We start from the raw sequence: 13,826 nt of genomic DNA on the forward strand, positions 1-13,826 counted from the left end.
TCTTACCTTAGGAATGTGTGTTTTCTGACTGAGTACACTTCTAAGGAAATATCAGGAATCTTACCAAGAGAAACCCATAATTTTGAACAGATTACTCCCTGCATTTGTTTCTCCCTTTATGTAGTTACATGTGGAATATTGGAGGAAATTATAGCATGGAGAATTAAATTTATCCGAACTATAAAAGGTTGCGTTACTCAGGTACGTTAAGACTCAGTGTAACCTAAATATAGCTTCTCAGTGTGTGACATTTCAGTAATTTCTAATTTGGCACATAGATAAGTTCCTAGAGTATCCAGGAATTTTCTGTAAATATGAAAAAAAGTTTTTGAAAGAAAGCAGTGGCAAAATAATAAAATAAGAAAAAGAGAATTAAGATATTTTACTCCAGGGCTTCCCTGGTGGCGCAGTAGTTGAGAGTCCGCCTGCCCGATGCAGGGGACACGGGTTCGTGCCCCGGTCCGGGAAGATCCCACATGTCGCGGAGCGGCTGGGCCCATGAGCCGTGGCTGCTGAGCCTGCGTGTCCGGAGCCTGTGCTCCACAACGAGAGAGGCCACAATGGTGAGAGGCCCGCGTACCGCCAAAAAAAAAAAAAAAAAAAATTTTTTTTACTCCTGTGGCAAAAGCAAAAGAAGTAAAAAGTCAGAATTGGCAGTGTTCAACCTTTTGTTGAGGCCATCAGAAGCCTACAAATAAGAAAGTATTCTGTGTATGTCTGTGTTTTAAGGAATTTAGGGTCAAATAAACCACCAACTTGTAGTACCTCTGGTCCCTCAAGGTGAAGTACTTGGATAGAGTCTGTAGAAACCTCTTTTGCCCAAACGGTAGAGGAAAGACAAGCGTTTAAAGACCATGAAGAGGCTGTAACAAGTGGATGGTACTTCTGCTTTGTGGTTGTTGGAATGAAATCCTGTGTCCTTGTGGGTCCATCCTGACAACATGACAGGGACACTGCACGTGCATCTCCCATCAGGCTGGCTTAGCATACCATGCGGTCCCCGTCCAGGTGGTTTTTCCTCCTATGGCTCTGCTTGTTGTTATTCACACTTAAAACACTGACAATGAGGGCTCAAGACGTTCCCCATCCTGAGATGCTAAGGCCTGAGATGTGCACATTTGTGACACAAGAAGATGGACGTGCCATGCGACGGCTCCCTGCAGCTCAGACAGAACAGGGCCTGCACATCATTAAGGGCTCTCTCTCCACAATGATAGAGAACCAGAAGGTGTTTATTCAGAACCTCTGTGCATGTCATGTTCTTAAGACAGTTGGAAAGGAAAGGATCAACACCTCTAAAATATTTTATCATTATCAAAAGTCAAGGAGCATTATTTAGAGTAACCAGGAGAATTAAAGCAACACTTTGAAACTTCAAGAGGCATATTTGTAAAAGGTACTAGAGTAACATAGGAATTAGTAAGCTACATAGAAATGGAGAAACTGAAGAGGAACTGTTAATACATTTCTAGATTAAGAAATAAGAACAAAGCATAATAGATAACATGGTTGTATATTCAGAATCAAAATTTGTATATTCAGGAAATTAAAGAGACTTCTACATGAGCTGTTCTCTTATTTTGTACCTCCAGATGTATAGGTAAGGTCTGTGTCACCCTTTGTAACTGACACATCTGAGGTGTTGTCACATTCGGGTTTCATCTGCATGTGTTGGGGGTGTGTTGTCATTAGCCAGATATTCATAGAAGTTATTGCCATTTCCGGACTGTCTTAGAATTTGTCAGCACGAATGCTGCTTTTGGTGTGTGCGGTTTGTATCAGCAAGGAAATTCTCATCAGGTTTCTTGCCTCTGATCCTGGTAAGCAGATAGATGTGCCCCCATGTGCTTGATACATATAGTTAGCCTGGAGCCTGGCAGCTGTTGTCTGGGCCTAGATTCTGGTGTTCTAGGGAATTTGTTCAGAGGGCTGCGTAGCCACCGTTGTGATAAGTTACCCTAATTTATTTATGCATAATCATCCACAGTATCAAAGAATTCTTTTATAATCTCTTCATCCATACTTTTCAGACATTTACAGTCTTAAAATATTAACTACACACCGAGGATGGTGATATTAGCAAAGCCTGCACACTTGGAGCTGGGGTCTCCCTGCTGTACCCTCACCTCCCCTCCTGGCTGGGGCATCCCTGCATCTAGAGCTTCATGATTCAAAGGCAGGGTCAGTGAATTTTTCCAGGAAAGGACCAGAGAGTGGATATTAAGCTTTGTGGGCCATGCAGTCCCTGTGGCCGCTGCTGAATTCCGCTGGCTCAAGAGCAGAAGACAGTGCGTGAACCATAGGCATGGCTATGCCCCCACAAAACTTCATTTATAAACGCAGCTGACAGACCACCCTGTGAGCCATAGTTTGCCAACTCCTGTTTTAGAGAGTTTTAAGCCACGCTATTGAAAAAGTAAGCAAGAAAAGAAAATTTGCATTAGGTAACACAAGGCCGATGAGACTCTTCCATCAATTACTGCGTGTTTCTCGTGGCTCTTTGGATGATACAGTACTAAAAGAGAGAGGGCTCTCTCACTGGCTGACGTGACTGTGGGAATTTTTAGTTAGGTCCTAGGTCTAGCTTCTAATCCTGCATTGTCTTGCTCAGTTCATAATAAAGCTGAGATCTGCACAGATACTGAAATTGAGTGAATGTCACCATGGATCTTTTTCTGTTTTCTTGTCGAACATCTTTAACCACTGATCCTTTTCCAGCTGAGATGTTTCCATGTCTTTCTCCATTCATTTTTTGCTATGTTTCCTTTTCTGGGGACTCATCTTTTCATCCTCATTCTGGATTCTGGCTCCTCCCAAATCTGCTAGCTCAGCTCTTTTCTCTTTTGTATCTTAGCTTCCCCCATTGGTGAACCGGAGCTTTGGCTGTGATGATCACTCATTCCCTCCTCTCCCGGCCTGCACCACACCCTGGTTCTCCTTCCTGCTCTGTCCTTTCCTCTCCTCTGGTGGCTCCTCTCCCCACCCTGTCTCTCTGTGTTCTTGCCCATTTCATCCACTCCCACAGTTTTCGAGGCCATCTGCTCTTTCACGACCTTCAGATCTGTACCTGCTTCACCCGTCCACATTTCAGAGTGCCTCTTGACCCTGCACCTCAGCCCTACGCTGTGTCCCCAGGTCGCTTCGTCTGACAAGGTCCTGCACTCCCAGGAGCAGGCTCCAGACCTCGCCGTCCTTGGCTCCTCCTTCCACAGACCAGCACAGTCCCTGTTGGGTAGCGTTTGGCTACCCTGTGTCTTGCAGGCCTCCTTCCTCTCCGTTACTGCTCCCAGGACCCTGCATCCAGACACCTCACCTCCCATCTCAGTGCTGCAGCCCCTTCCAGCCTCATATCTGTCCTGTTCATATTGTCCTTGTTGCCCTGTTGATGCTGTTAGGGCACAGATCTGCTCCGGTTTCTTGTCTCCAAAAACGCTTTGGGATTTTTGCCACTCGAAACTGATTTTGTTTATTTGGATTTTATACTTAGAATCAAAGTAATGATTTTTGACCCACAAGTATCCTAACCCTTCATCCAGTGCCTACTCCACGCTGCAGGAGTACCTCGGAGCCTGCCGCTCACACGTTGGTGCACACAGCCAACCAAATAGAAAGATGTCTATTCAGTTCTTCTCTTTCTCCCAGTGTTCAAATGCAGTCATCTACACTTAATGCCATGAGTTTCACAGATTCTTTCTTGGAACTCGTGAGAGGAAAGGATTCCCACGCAAGAGGAGAAATGGCAGAGCGGGAGCCCTTGGGCCTGAGAGCGAGGATGGCAGTGTCACCGTCACTGCAGAATGTCACGGTGTAGTGTCGCTTGTGCCCTCAGACTTGGTGAGGAGCAAGTAGCAGCACTCTTGTTCCCCAGGTGAGAAGACCCAGGCTTAGGAAGGTGGATGTGATGCCAAGGGCGCCCAGCTAGTGAGTGGTCAGCAGGAACCAGACTCCTATCTGTCGGGTGTAGGAGCACCTGCTCGTGACACTCCAGTCCCGCTTCCTCCTCAGTGTCTGTGTTCCAGCTTGGCCCTGCTTGTTAAAAACAGAACAAGAGCTCTTTGCAGACAGAAATGCAATTAAACTTTGCATAAACAGTAAAAGTTCCAGCATCCCCATCACAATCCTGCTGGGTCTGTGGTCTGTACAGGCTTGTGATGATTGGAGCCCTTCAGCATGAATTTGAATTTGCAGATATAAAAGTCAAGAAGCTATTGTCTGAAGTTAAAGATTTCTGTTCTGATATTAGAACATCCCGAGATTTGTCTAACAGTAACTATCCCATCTTTATGGATTTTTGTGGCATAAATGTGGGAGGGAGGCTGTTCCAGTTCTGAGAACCTGTGTAATGCTTCTAAAGTCAACCTCTGGGAGCCTTGGCTGAGAGAAATGTTTGAATATAGAACCACTGAGCCCTTTCTAACTATCTCCAGGTTTAGTCTGCACATTTGAAAAGCAGCTGTGAATCGCCATTAGCAGTATCACACACACTCTCACAGGTAACCAGAGTATACTGTTCTGTCCCTGAGTGATTATTAAAGGATTAAGGAGATAAATCCTCACTTACATTGTCATGCGTCAATATGACACATGGGTGAGACACCAGTAGAGCTCTCCTGTTGGGGGCTTCTGTCAGAGCCAGGGAGGTTGGACATTGCTGGGGAAACCAAGGAGGAAGTCCTGCTCTTCTCATGAGCTGTGCTTGGAAGATGGGTCGGGGCAGTGGGCAGCTGAGCATCGTCTCCAGCAGCCAGGCTGGATGCTCTGCCGTGAGGCCAGCTCCTTCCCTCAGCATCGTTGCAGATGCCTTTCACCACCTGTCACCTCCATATTTTCATTGAGGAACCTGGTTTTCTGCTGCCATGTGGAGGGCACAGCCGTGTCATCTTAGGGAGCCAGGACAGCTGGGTGGACGGGTGGTCTGAGGGCCTGTATCGCTTTCTGCTCAGTGACTGTGGAGGTTGGATGGACCGTAAGAGACACGGGAGGGGCCTTGTTGATAGATGGAAGGCTGGGTCCCTCTGAACTCGTCTCTCCTTATCTATCATCAGTTAGTGGACCACGAGCACGTTGCTTTCTACATGTGAAAACCAGATTTCCTCTTTTTCTTCTCTTAATTTAGAAGTTATTTGGGGACTGAAAAATAACAGGCTGGGAGGTAGGATCTCTGACCACTGATCCCTGAGGTTCCCAGTCATATAGTTAGAATTAAAGAAAGCTGCTTTTCAGCGGTGTGAGAACCAGAAGCATGTTATCTCTAGTCGTCAAGTGTTCCTGTGTATTCATTCTTATGTTCATTCATTCTTTGAACTTTCACTCCAACATTTGCTGAGTGCAAACGACATTGAGCCGGGTGTTGTACAACTTCAGCATCTGAGTAGGACACAGGAGCTGGACTGAGCTGGATGCCTGCAAGAGCAGGAGATGAGAAACGAGTTAGTTCAAGGAAGCAGGGAATTTCCAACGCAGAGCTGAGCAGGAAGACCAGCTAGTAACCTGAAACGGTCATGGCCAAAACAGCTGTCCAAAACGGGTGGATAGTTGGCAAGAGTAACAGACTAAAATCTGGAGTGGGAGGGGGATGCAGTGAGATGGGACCCCTGGTGCTCATGGCTCCAAAACAGCAGATACTATCATGGAAGATGGGTGAATTACACTTCCCTCCCACCTGCCCCTTGTGCCTTGATTCCAGATTCTTAAGGAACCCATGTCGGCTGCTGGGAGCAAAAGCCATAGAGGGGTGAATGAGACAGGACCCACCTGTCAGGGAGCAGATGCAAAGGTGTCACAGTAGCTCTGGGGCAGTCACAGTGGAGGTGACACCTGATAGGTGGCTGGAAGGTTGGCCGCCATTTTTCTGTTGATTTTGAAAGTATTGGGAAATTGATCTAAGGAACAGTGGGTCATCTGGCTCAGAAGATACGAACCCGCTCTGATGAGAGTTCTTAATCTTTGAAATGCTCCTGTTGCATATGGACCTGATTGGCATCATGCCTGGGGCTGATAAGCACTTTAGACCTTTGACCCTGCACCTTCAACCAGACCCTACTTTTTCTGACCCATCAGCAAATGTTTCTTGAGCATCTGTTACATACAAAGGTCTTTTCAATACTCACAAAAGATAGGTAACAGAGTTAAATACTTGGAGCCCTGATGTTTATTAAAATAAAATAGGGCACCATGTATCACTGCAATGGAAGAATGTTCTCTGGCTTCCTAACAGAAGCCCGCTGCTGGGCTTATAATCCTACAGTGACAGCATATGTGGGGAGTTTGAAAGGGAGGGGGAGAGGAGCTAACATAAATTTGGAAAGCACTTTGAAGTCATGCAGCTGTCACTGTTCCTATTTTTTAATCACCAGATGTATTGGAATCGTTATTTTTCCCAGCTTCAAAGTGGAAGTGAGTACGTCTGCTGCCCAACACAAAGACTCCGTGGCTGCCACCAATGATGCAGCTACAGCATAACGTAAACACAAGTAAACCTGAGTAACATGGAATGCAGTGAACTTACATTTTAGCTGCTTTTGTCTTACGTGGCTAATTTGAAATGTTGCTCATCATACATTGGCATCTGTTATATTTTTGTTTGAAATATGGGGTCCCAGGGAGTTAACTGCTCAGCCATGGAGAATTAGATCATTTTGAAACATGAAATGAAGTCTATTTGGCAAAAGCACAGGTAGAGGAGATGAGAAGAATGAATGCAGTGTTTGAAATATTAAAGAGGTCATTTGAATGGTCCTCTTCTCTCCCTCTTGCTCTTCCCCTCAGGGATCTGATAAAGCATTCCAGCCGCACCCTCCTCCCTCTCACAGGTACTCTTTTTCTGGGCTAAGATCTAAGAAATTGCCCTTAAGGGTATGTGTCAGTTGGCTCAGGCGGCCATAACAAAGCACCTTAAACATGGCTTAAACAAGAGACATTCAGTGGCTCACAATCCTGGAGGCTGTAAATCTGAGCTCACGGTGTTGGCACTTTCTCCTCCTGATGCCTCTCTTCCGGGCGTGTAGACAGCCGTCTTCTCTGGGCATCTCCGTCCTCATCTCTTCTTATAAGGCACCAGTCAGATTGAATTAGGGCCCATCCTAGTGGCTTTGTTTTGCCTTAATCATCTCTTTAAAGACCTCCATCTCCAAACACAGTCACCTTCTGAGGTCCTGGAGATTAGGACTCCAACATGTGAATTTTGAGGAGACACAGTTCAGTCCAGAACAGGTTGGACACTCCTGGAACAGGGAGATGGGAAATGGGGAGCTGGACTCTCTGCTGATGGCCTGTGTTTAGGGGCTGATGCCGATTGTTATCTTCACAGAGGTCTCCAGGCTCAGACCCTGGAAGAGTAGTTGTTGGTGCAGAGAACTGCCCATGTGTTCCTCTCCTGGCATGTCTTTCTGTGTGCCTGGTGACGCCAGTGCTTGTATCTGTTTATCTACGTTAATCCCCACTGTAACTCAGAGGTAGGCATTGTCATTGTCACCCCCTTTTACAGGATGGGGAACCGAGGCATAGGAAGGTCAGTAACCGGTCCCAGGTGATCAGCTCTGAGACGTGGACCTGAGGACCACTTGGGCAACTGCTGGCGGCCCAGCCCTCAGCCCCCGTGCACATTTCCACACACTTACTGGTCAGTGTGCCTGGGACTTAGGGTCTCCAAAGTCCAAGCACCGGCATTGGTCACGCTGGTTGCTATGTTTGAAGCTTGCTTAGGAATTCAGATTAATATTCCTTGGCCTCAAGTCTCACTCAGTGTAATGTCCCTTAACATACACAGGCTCACTGACACAGAAGTCAGTCTTCACTTCTGGCGGATTGGGTACTTGCCAATCTGCCTACTTGTTAAAATTACCTGCACCCTCAAATGAGTACCCGTGGGCTTCTCGAGGTCTAGACATTTGCAGAACGGCTAAAATTTGAGTCCCCGATGTGTATGTTCCCAGCGGAGTCGACAGGCCATGCCCCAGCTTCTAGTTTAGCGCAGTCTGTAAACAGCGTCCTTTATGTGATCTCTTCGGTGCTCTGTTTTTCCTCATTCTTGTGCTTTATGTTAGTGATTTCACAGTTTAAACTGGCCCTCACGTGTAATGCCAAGGTGGGCAGTGTACAGCGGAGAAAGGCCTTCCAGTACCTGCTCCCCTTTTAACAGCATAAAATGTTGTGCTTCTGTCACGTGGAACTATAGAATCTCGACAAGTTTTTGTCTAGTAAGGATTAACAAATCAAAATTAATAGTATAATACTCATTATTAGAACTTAGTACGTATAAAATGACATGGACATTCTCACTTGACATGCTCTCCTTAATGTCTTATGTAATAAATACAAAATCATGCTTTCCCCATTTAAGTACTTAACTTTATCATCAAATAATGTTATGGGGAAGGCCTGCTGTACGTTTCATTGTGCAGAACACGGCACACCATTCACATTAGATGTAAACAGATATTTTTTGAATGACTGGACTGTTCAGTATTATTCATGCTAAAACAAATAATAAAATAGCTACTATTTCCTAAATGTTCACCTTCTATCAAGAAATGTTCTAAGTACTTTACATATGTTAACTCATTTAATCTACCCAACAAGGAGGTAGTTGCCATTATTCCCATTTGATGGATGAAGAAACCAAGGTATAGAGATCAGGATGCTTCCAAGGTCTCAAGAATTTGCAGAACTGGGATTCAAACCCCAGGCTCTCTGTATCTAAAGCTTGAGCTCTTAACTGCCTCTACTATGACTGACAAGAAAATTACTCCTTTATGAACACATAACTTACAGTGTCTTTTTCCTTTGGCCAGTTGAAGACATTATTTTAATTAAAGTGCAACAGTGATTCATTGATGTGGCACCTGTAGTGATGTTATTATTGTAAAGATCATCTTTATGCTGAGATTTTTGTAGTAGTTTTTGATTCAGAATCTTTTTCTCTTCTTAGGATGTGGCATTTTTGAAACCTTATTGCTTACGTAGGCTTCAGAATAACTGTGTCATGATAACCAGAAAACTTACAATTTGCTTCTTTACAGAAAATCACTCTGCACCTCCCGACGTAACCACTTACACCTCAGAACACTCAATACAAGTAGAAAGGCCGCAGGGCTCTACGACGTCAAGAACAGCCCCAAAGTATGGCAATGCCGAGCTCATGGAGACTGGCGACGGTATGTCTTCCAGCAAGTTTTTCCTCCTTTGTAAATTCTAAGTTCTGCTGACGTGCTTTCTGTGCCCTGACTGGATGTGTTTCTTCTAGTGACACAGTCGGCTCATTGACTCATCACGTTCTTTATGAGCCTTCCTAGAAGGTGGCATAGTTAAAGGAAGTGCAAGCTATCTCCAAGGGGGCCAAGAGTTATTCCTTGTAGGAAAAATGTCAACGTTGTAGGAATTTTGTCATGAGAATAAAAAGATTTGATAAAATTCTGATGTTTTTGCTAATGAATAATGTTGATTCCACAATTAGAAAATTAGTGCAGGTGTTAAGACTGTGAATGGTTACTTGGAAGGGCAAGATGGAGCTAAACACAACCAAAATAATGCACAGAGATGGGCAGAATGGTGCTTTAGACTTTGGAAGGAAGATGGTCCTTTTTCCTCCATGTTGGAAAAAGTATTGGTGATTTGATAAATACAGCCATTCGGGTTCTCTCTTATTCCTTGAATCTTTCATCTTGGTATGCTCTGACATATTCCTGTTACCCATCCTAAAGTGACAGACTCGAACATGAATTTCATGCTTTATTCTGCTTTCCTTGACCTTCCAGAGTCATGAAAGTTAGACTGGAACCTGATGATGATATAAAGTGTTATTTTCTTGGAAGATGGCCAAAATAGCCTCTGTGTGCCATCCATCCCACTATGCTTGTGTCCATGACACGGTGACTCGGGGGTGATGAGGAGGCCTGGACCCAGCCTCTAACAGGCAGATGCCTCTTCACTGTGGTCAGAGCCCAAGGTCGCTAGGTTCTGAGTTCTGTTAGTATATTTGAAGTCACTCCAGTTTCCAGTATGATTGGTTTCCCTGGAATGCTTCTCAGTATCAAGGTTTGCTTTAGTCCTCTACTAAGTTCATTGTTTATTGAATTGGTCATTACTGTTATTCTTTTCATCACCATTTTAGTAACTTTGTTGTCTTTGAAGTTCATCATCTTCACCTGCTCCCCCAGGTAAATTCATCTATTGTCCGGTTCAGTGCTGTGATGGTGTCTCGTACCAGAACCACATGGGGCACTTGTTGGAAAACAGATTCTGGGCCACACCCCAGACCTAACACATCAGAAGCCCTGGGCTGGGTCCTAGGATGATTTGTGTGTGTTCTAAATTAAGCTGGAGCACCAGTGGCCTTGTGAAATGATCTCTGATTCATCCAAACCAGATTAACTGGGACTCTTTAATGGGGAAATTTTGTGTTTAGATATTGAGAATTCTGGGTTGTATATTTTTATGTATTTTCAAGATTGTAAAATATTTAATGTCTCAATTCTGAAAGTGCCCATAGAGTAATTTGAGACTATCTGTTAAAATGGTTTTTATTGGATAGAAAAATTTCTTTGAATTCTGTCATACTCGTTCCAAAAGCTGAGTTCTGTTCTTGTGACACTGTGCCGTGGAGGAAGGGCTTTGCCTCGGTCAGTATGGGAAAGACCCTCTCTGGTTGTGGTTCTTCTGTCTGAGAACCGTGAAGGTTCCAGGCCTTCGTATTTACCAGGTTCAGGTTTCCAAGCACTGTTCAGCAGGAATGAAATCTGCCTGCAGAGAGTACAAGTGATCCAGTTATGGATTCAGCCTCTTGGTGCTCCATTTTTTTCATTTATTTGGGTTATGTAAAATTTTTTTAAATTTCATGCCTTTTTCATTGATCATTTCACTTATTCAGTTTTGAAAACGATGTCACATTTATTGTCATGAGAAATGTATTATAAGGTTGGGTCTGTTTTTCTCAGTACACATGGATAAATATATGTAAGTTCTGTATTATATCAGAAACTGAATTTAGAGACTTTTAATTGCTGTGCTTCTAGAATGCATTGCCTAAATGTTCACTCAGGAGAGTGGGTCTGAAAGACATATAGGAGGGACCTGGCCATTACCTGCAAGAGGACAAGGCCTGCCAGCAGCACTTGTAGAACCTGAGTCCCCTTACTTTCAGGGGCGGCAGCTGGAGGCTGAGCACAGGTGGTCTCAGGGGAGATTGGGACTTGGGGAGGGTCTCACTGCTTAATCAGCTCTCTGACCCCCAAGGACACAGGGGACCCTGAGACGGTATTAATTAGGAGATGACAGACCCTGTTTTAGGAATAGAGGCGGGACCGAGCCCAGTCTATTGTCTGGAGTTTTTCCCAAGGTCACCAGAGCAGGACAGTTCACAGTGTAAAAGGGAATCATTTCTGCTACATCTTTATGCTCTCTCAAGGCTTCCTAGCAAGGTCACATGCTAAGACCGTCCACCTTGGAATGTTCTCGTTGAGCAGCAGTCATCTTAGGTGACACTGAGGGGCTCCCAGCCCTGAGATGGGGCAGGGTGTGCTGTCATGGCTGTTTTTAGTGTAGCTGCTTGTTTACGCTGTTCCATGCTCACAGTCAGTCCACCTGCCCCATGGTTCTGTTTTTCAGGAGTGCCTGTAAGTAGCCGGGTATCAGCAAAAATCCAGCAGCTTGTCAACACCCTCAAACGACCCAAACGACCACCATTGCGGGAATTCTTCGTCGATGACTTTGAAGAACTGCTGGAAGGTGAAAGAGCCCGTTCCTACCCGCTCGTCCAGTGTTTCTGTGACCCTATAGAGTATAGTGTTTTTCTACCAAGGCTGTTAGACTTTTTAAGAACAGTAATCTTGGTGTTCCTGGGAAGACAGGGATCCTGCCTAGAAACTGTAGGTACTATTCTCCAAGGTCCCTTTAAAGATACGCCAGTCCCAGCACAGTTGGGTTGATACCATTTGTGTGTCACTCTCAGCAGAATGCGATTTTGTCCCGTGAGCCAGGCCTCTTTCTGAGGACTCCTTGAGGCTACAGGAATGCTGGTGTTGATAAATCATAGGCAACCTGAGCTTGCAGCAGGCGTTCTCTCTGAATAGGCTTTAGAGGAATGCAGAATGAGCCGTGGCAGATCTCACCTTCCTGACTCTCGTGACAGCTTCAGGAGCTGGTGTTCTTAACCCCTGAACAGTCCTGAGCCTTTTAACACAAACAACTTAAAATTGAAACAAAGTACTGCTTGTTGTGTCAAACCCAAACTGCTTATTTTCTTGCTCTTTATACCACAAGTAAGACATAGCTGATTTTCTAGCCAGCAGGTGGAAATTGTGAATCATCAGCTATAGAGAAACCTTTCCCAGAAGTGAGAATAATCTCTCAGATTCTTACCTATCTAAAGAGTTGGGCAAATTGTTTTTATTATGGGGTGTTTATTTTTGTTATACGTAAGAAAATATGTGCTGTGCTAGTTATTCATAGTAGCTGTAGCAAATTCAAATTTACATCTCAGTATTTAAGGGAAAAATATAATTCAGCAAGATTTGAGCTCTTTGGAGTCTATAATTACTAGTGTATGTCGATAACCGATGTTTTAAACATGGCAGTCCTAGACTCTAGGCATGTTAAAATGCATAGTTTTACTTGTCAGTTTATAAATGCATTCAGGTCTCCCTAAGTTCCACACCCTGACTTTGCCTTGGAAATTGTAAGAATTAAGTGCTTTTGTTACATCCATGAGGCTCATGTGTCGGTCATAGCTCTAATTCTAGAAAAACACCTGTGCACGTTTCCTGTCCTCTAATAAATGTCTAACTCCAGTGTAAATCTTCTAGCTTCCTTAAAAGGAATAAAAAAGTGATTGTGCTAATATGGATGTGTTTTTCTTGAAAACCTTTTGTGTTCAAATGTATTTAGTTCAACAACCAGATCCAAACCAGCCAAAGCCAGAGGGAGCCCAAATGTTGGCGATGCGTGGGGAACAGCTGGGTGTGGTTACAAATTGGCCCCCGTCTTTAGAAGCAGCGTTACAGCGATGGGGGACCATCTCACCAAAGGCCCCATGCTTGACCACGATGGACACGAATGGGAAACCTCTGTACATCCTCACTTACGGTAATCCTGTGAGACTTATCCACCTTTTGTTTGTTTGTGCCTGCACACAACTGTCACTTTCAGGGTGGCCGATTCATATTTGTGTTGCCTTATGTTTCTTATACAGAAATAAATGGAACCTGAAAGGAATATTATAGGAAAATTATTTGGTTTGAATATGAAAAGTTACTATTTGTTAAATGTTTTTGAGTAAAAACCAGAAAGTGATATAAAAAATTAGTGATTATAACTCTAATAAGATGTTAGATTTTACCTCTTGGAATGTATATTAATTAAATTAATGCATTCAAGAAGGATTGGTAGTTAAAGAATGTATATCAGAACTCTTTGACATGCGTCACTCACTTACAAGAAACAGAATGTTTCCAAAGTGCTTTTTCAGAAAGCAAGAGAAAACAAACTTTTCTTTAATTCTTTATTCAGTACCATTAATGCAGTCCATAAACTTGGAAATAGTTAACTGTACCAGAGAGATTCCTTTCTCTTTGCACCACGGATAAGAGGCGGAGAAAGCAAATTTTCAGGTCATTTTCACACTCTCTGTTACAGTTTTGCAAAGAAACAAGCTTCATAACAAAAACACCAAAATGGCTTATGTTATGTCTGCATGTGTGAGGTTAGATTACCTTTTTTTAACTTTCAGTTTTGTTTTTATGATGATAATGCTCTTCTAATTGCAGGTAGGAGAGGAAGTGTTTTCTCCATTAGCAATGGAGGTCAAGAGCCAGGTGTTAAGTATTATAGCC

General features: G+C 44.0%; 1 protein-coding gene across 11 annotated transcripts in view; it reads left to right on the forward strand.

Annotated features, from left to right (window-relative positions):
* DIP2C (disco interacting protein 2 homolog C) overlaps positions 1-13,826 on the forward strand; it is a 367,823-nt gene that overhangs the window by 231,961 nt on the left and 122,036 nt on the right. For all 11 annotated transcript variants that reach the window (XR_013825253.1, XM_079907065.1, XM_079907063.1 and 8 more), the window contains 3 exons: positions 9,021-9,155; positions 11,605-11,724; positions 12,883-13,080. Coding sequence is in view for 10 of the 11 variants with exons in the window: in XM_079907065.1 (XP_079763191.1) it covers positions 9,021-9,155; positions 11,605-11,724; positions 12,883-13,080 (453 nt within the window). In the remaining variant the exon portion in view is untranslated. The remainder of the gene's footprint in view (positions 1-9,020; positions 9,156-11,604; positions 11,725-12,882; positions 13,081-13,826) is intronic.

Source organism: Stenella coeruleoalba, assembly GCF_951394435.1.
Source record: "Stenella coeruleoalba genome assembly, chromosome: 2".
In the NCBI taxonomy this organism is placed as follows: domain Eukaryota; kingdom Metazoa; phylum Chordata; class Mammalia; order Artiodactyla; family Delphinidae; genus Stenella; species Stenella coeruleoalba.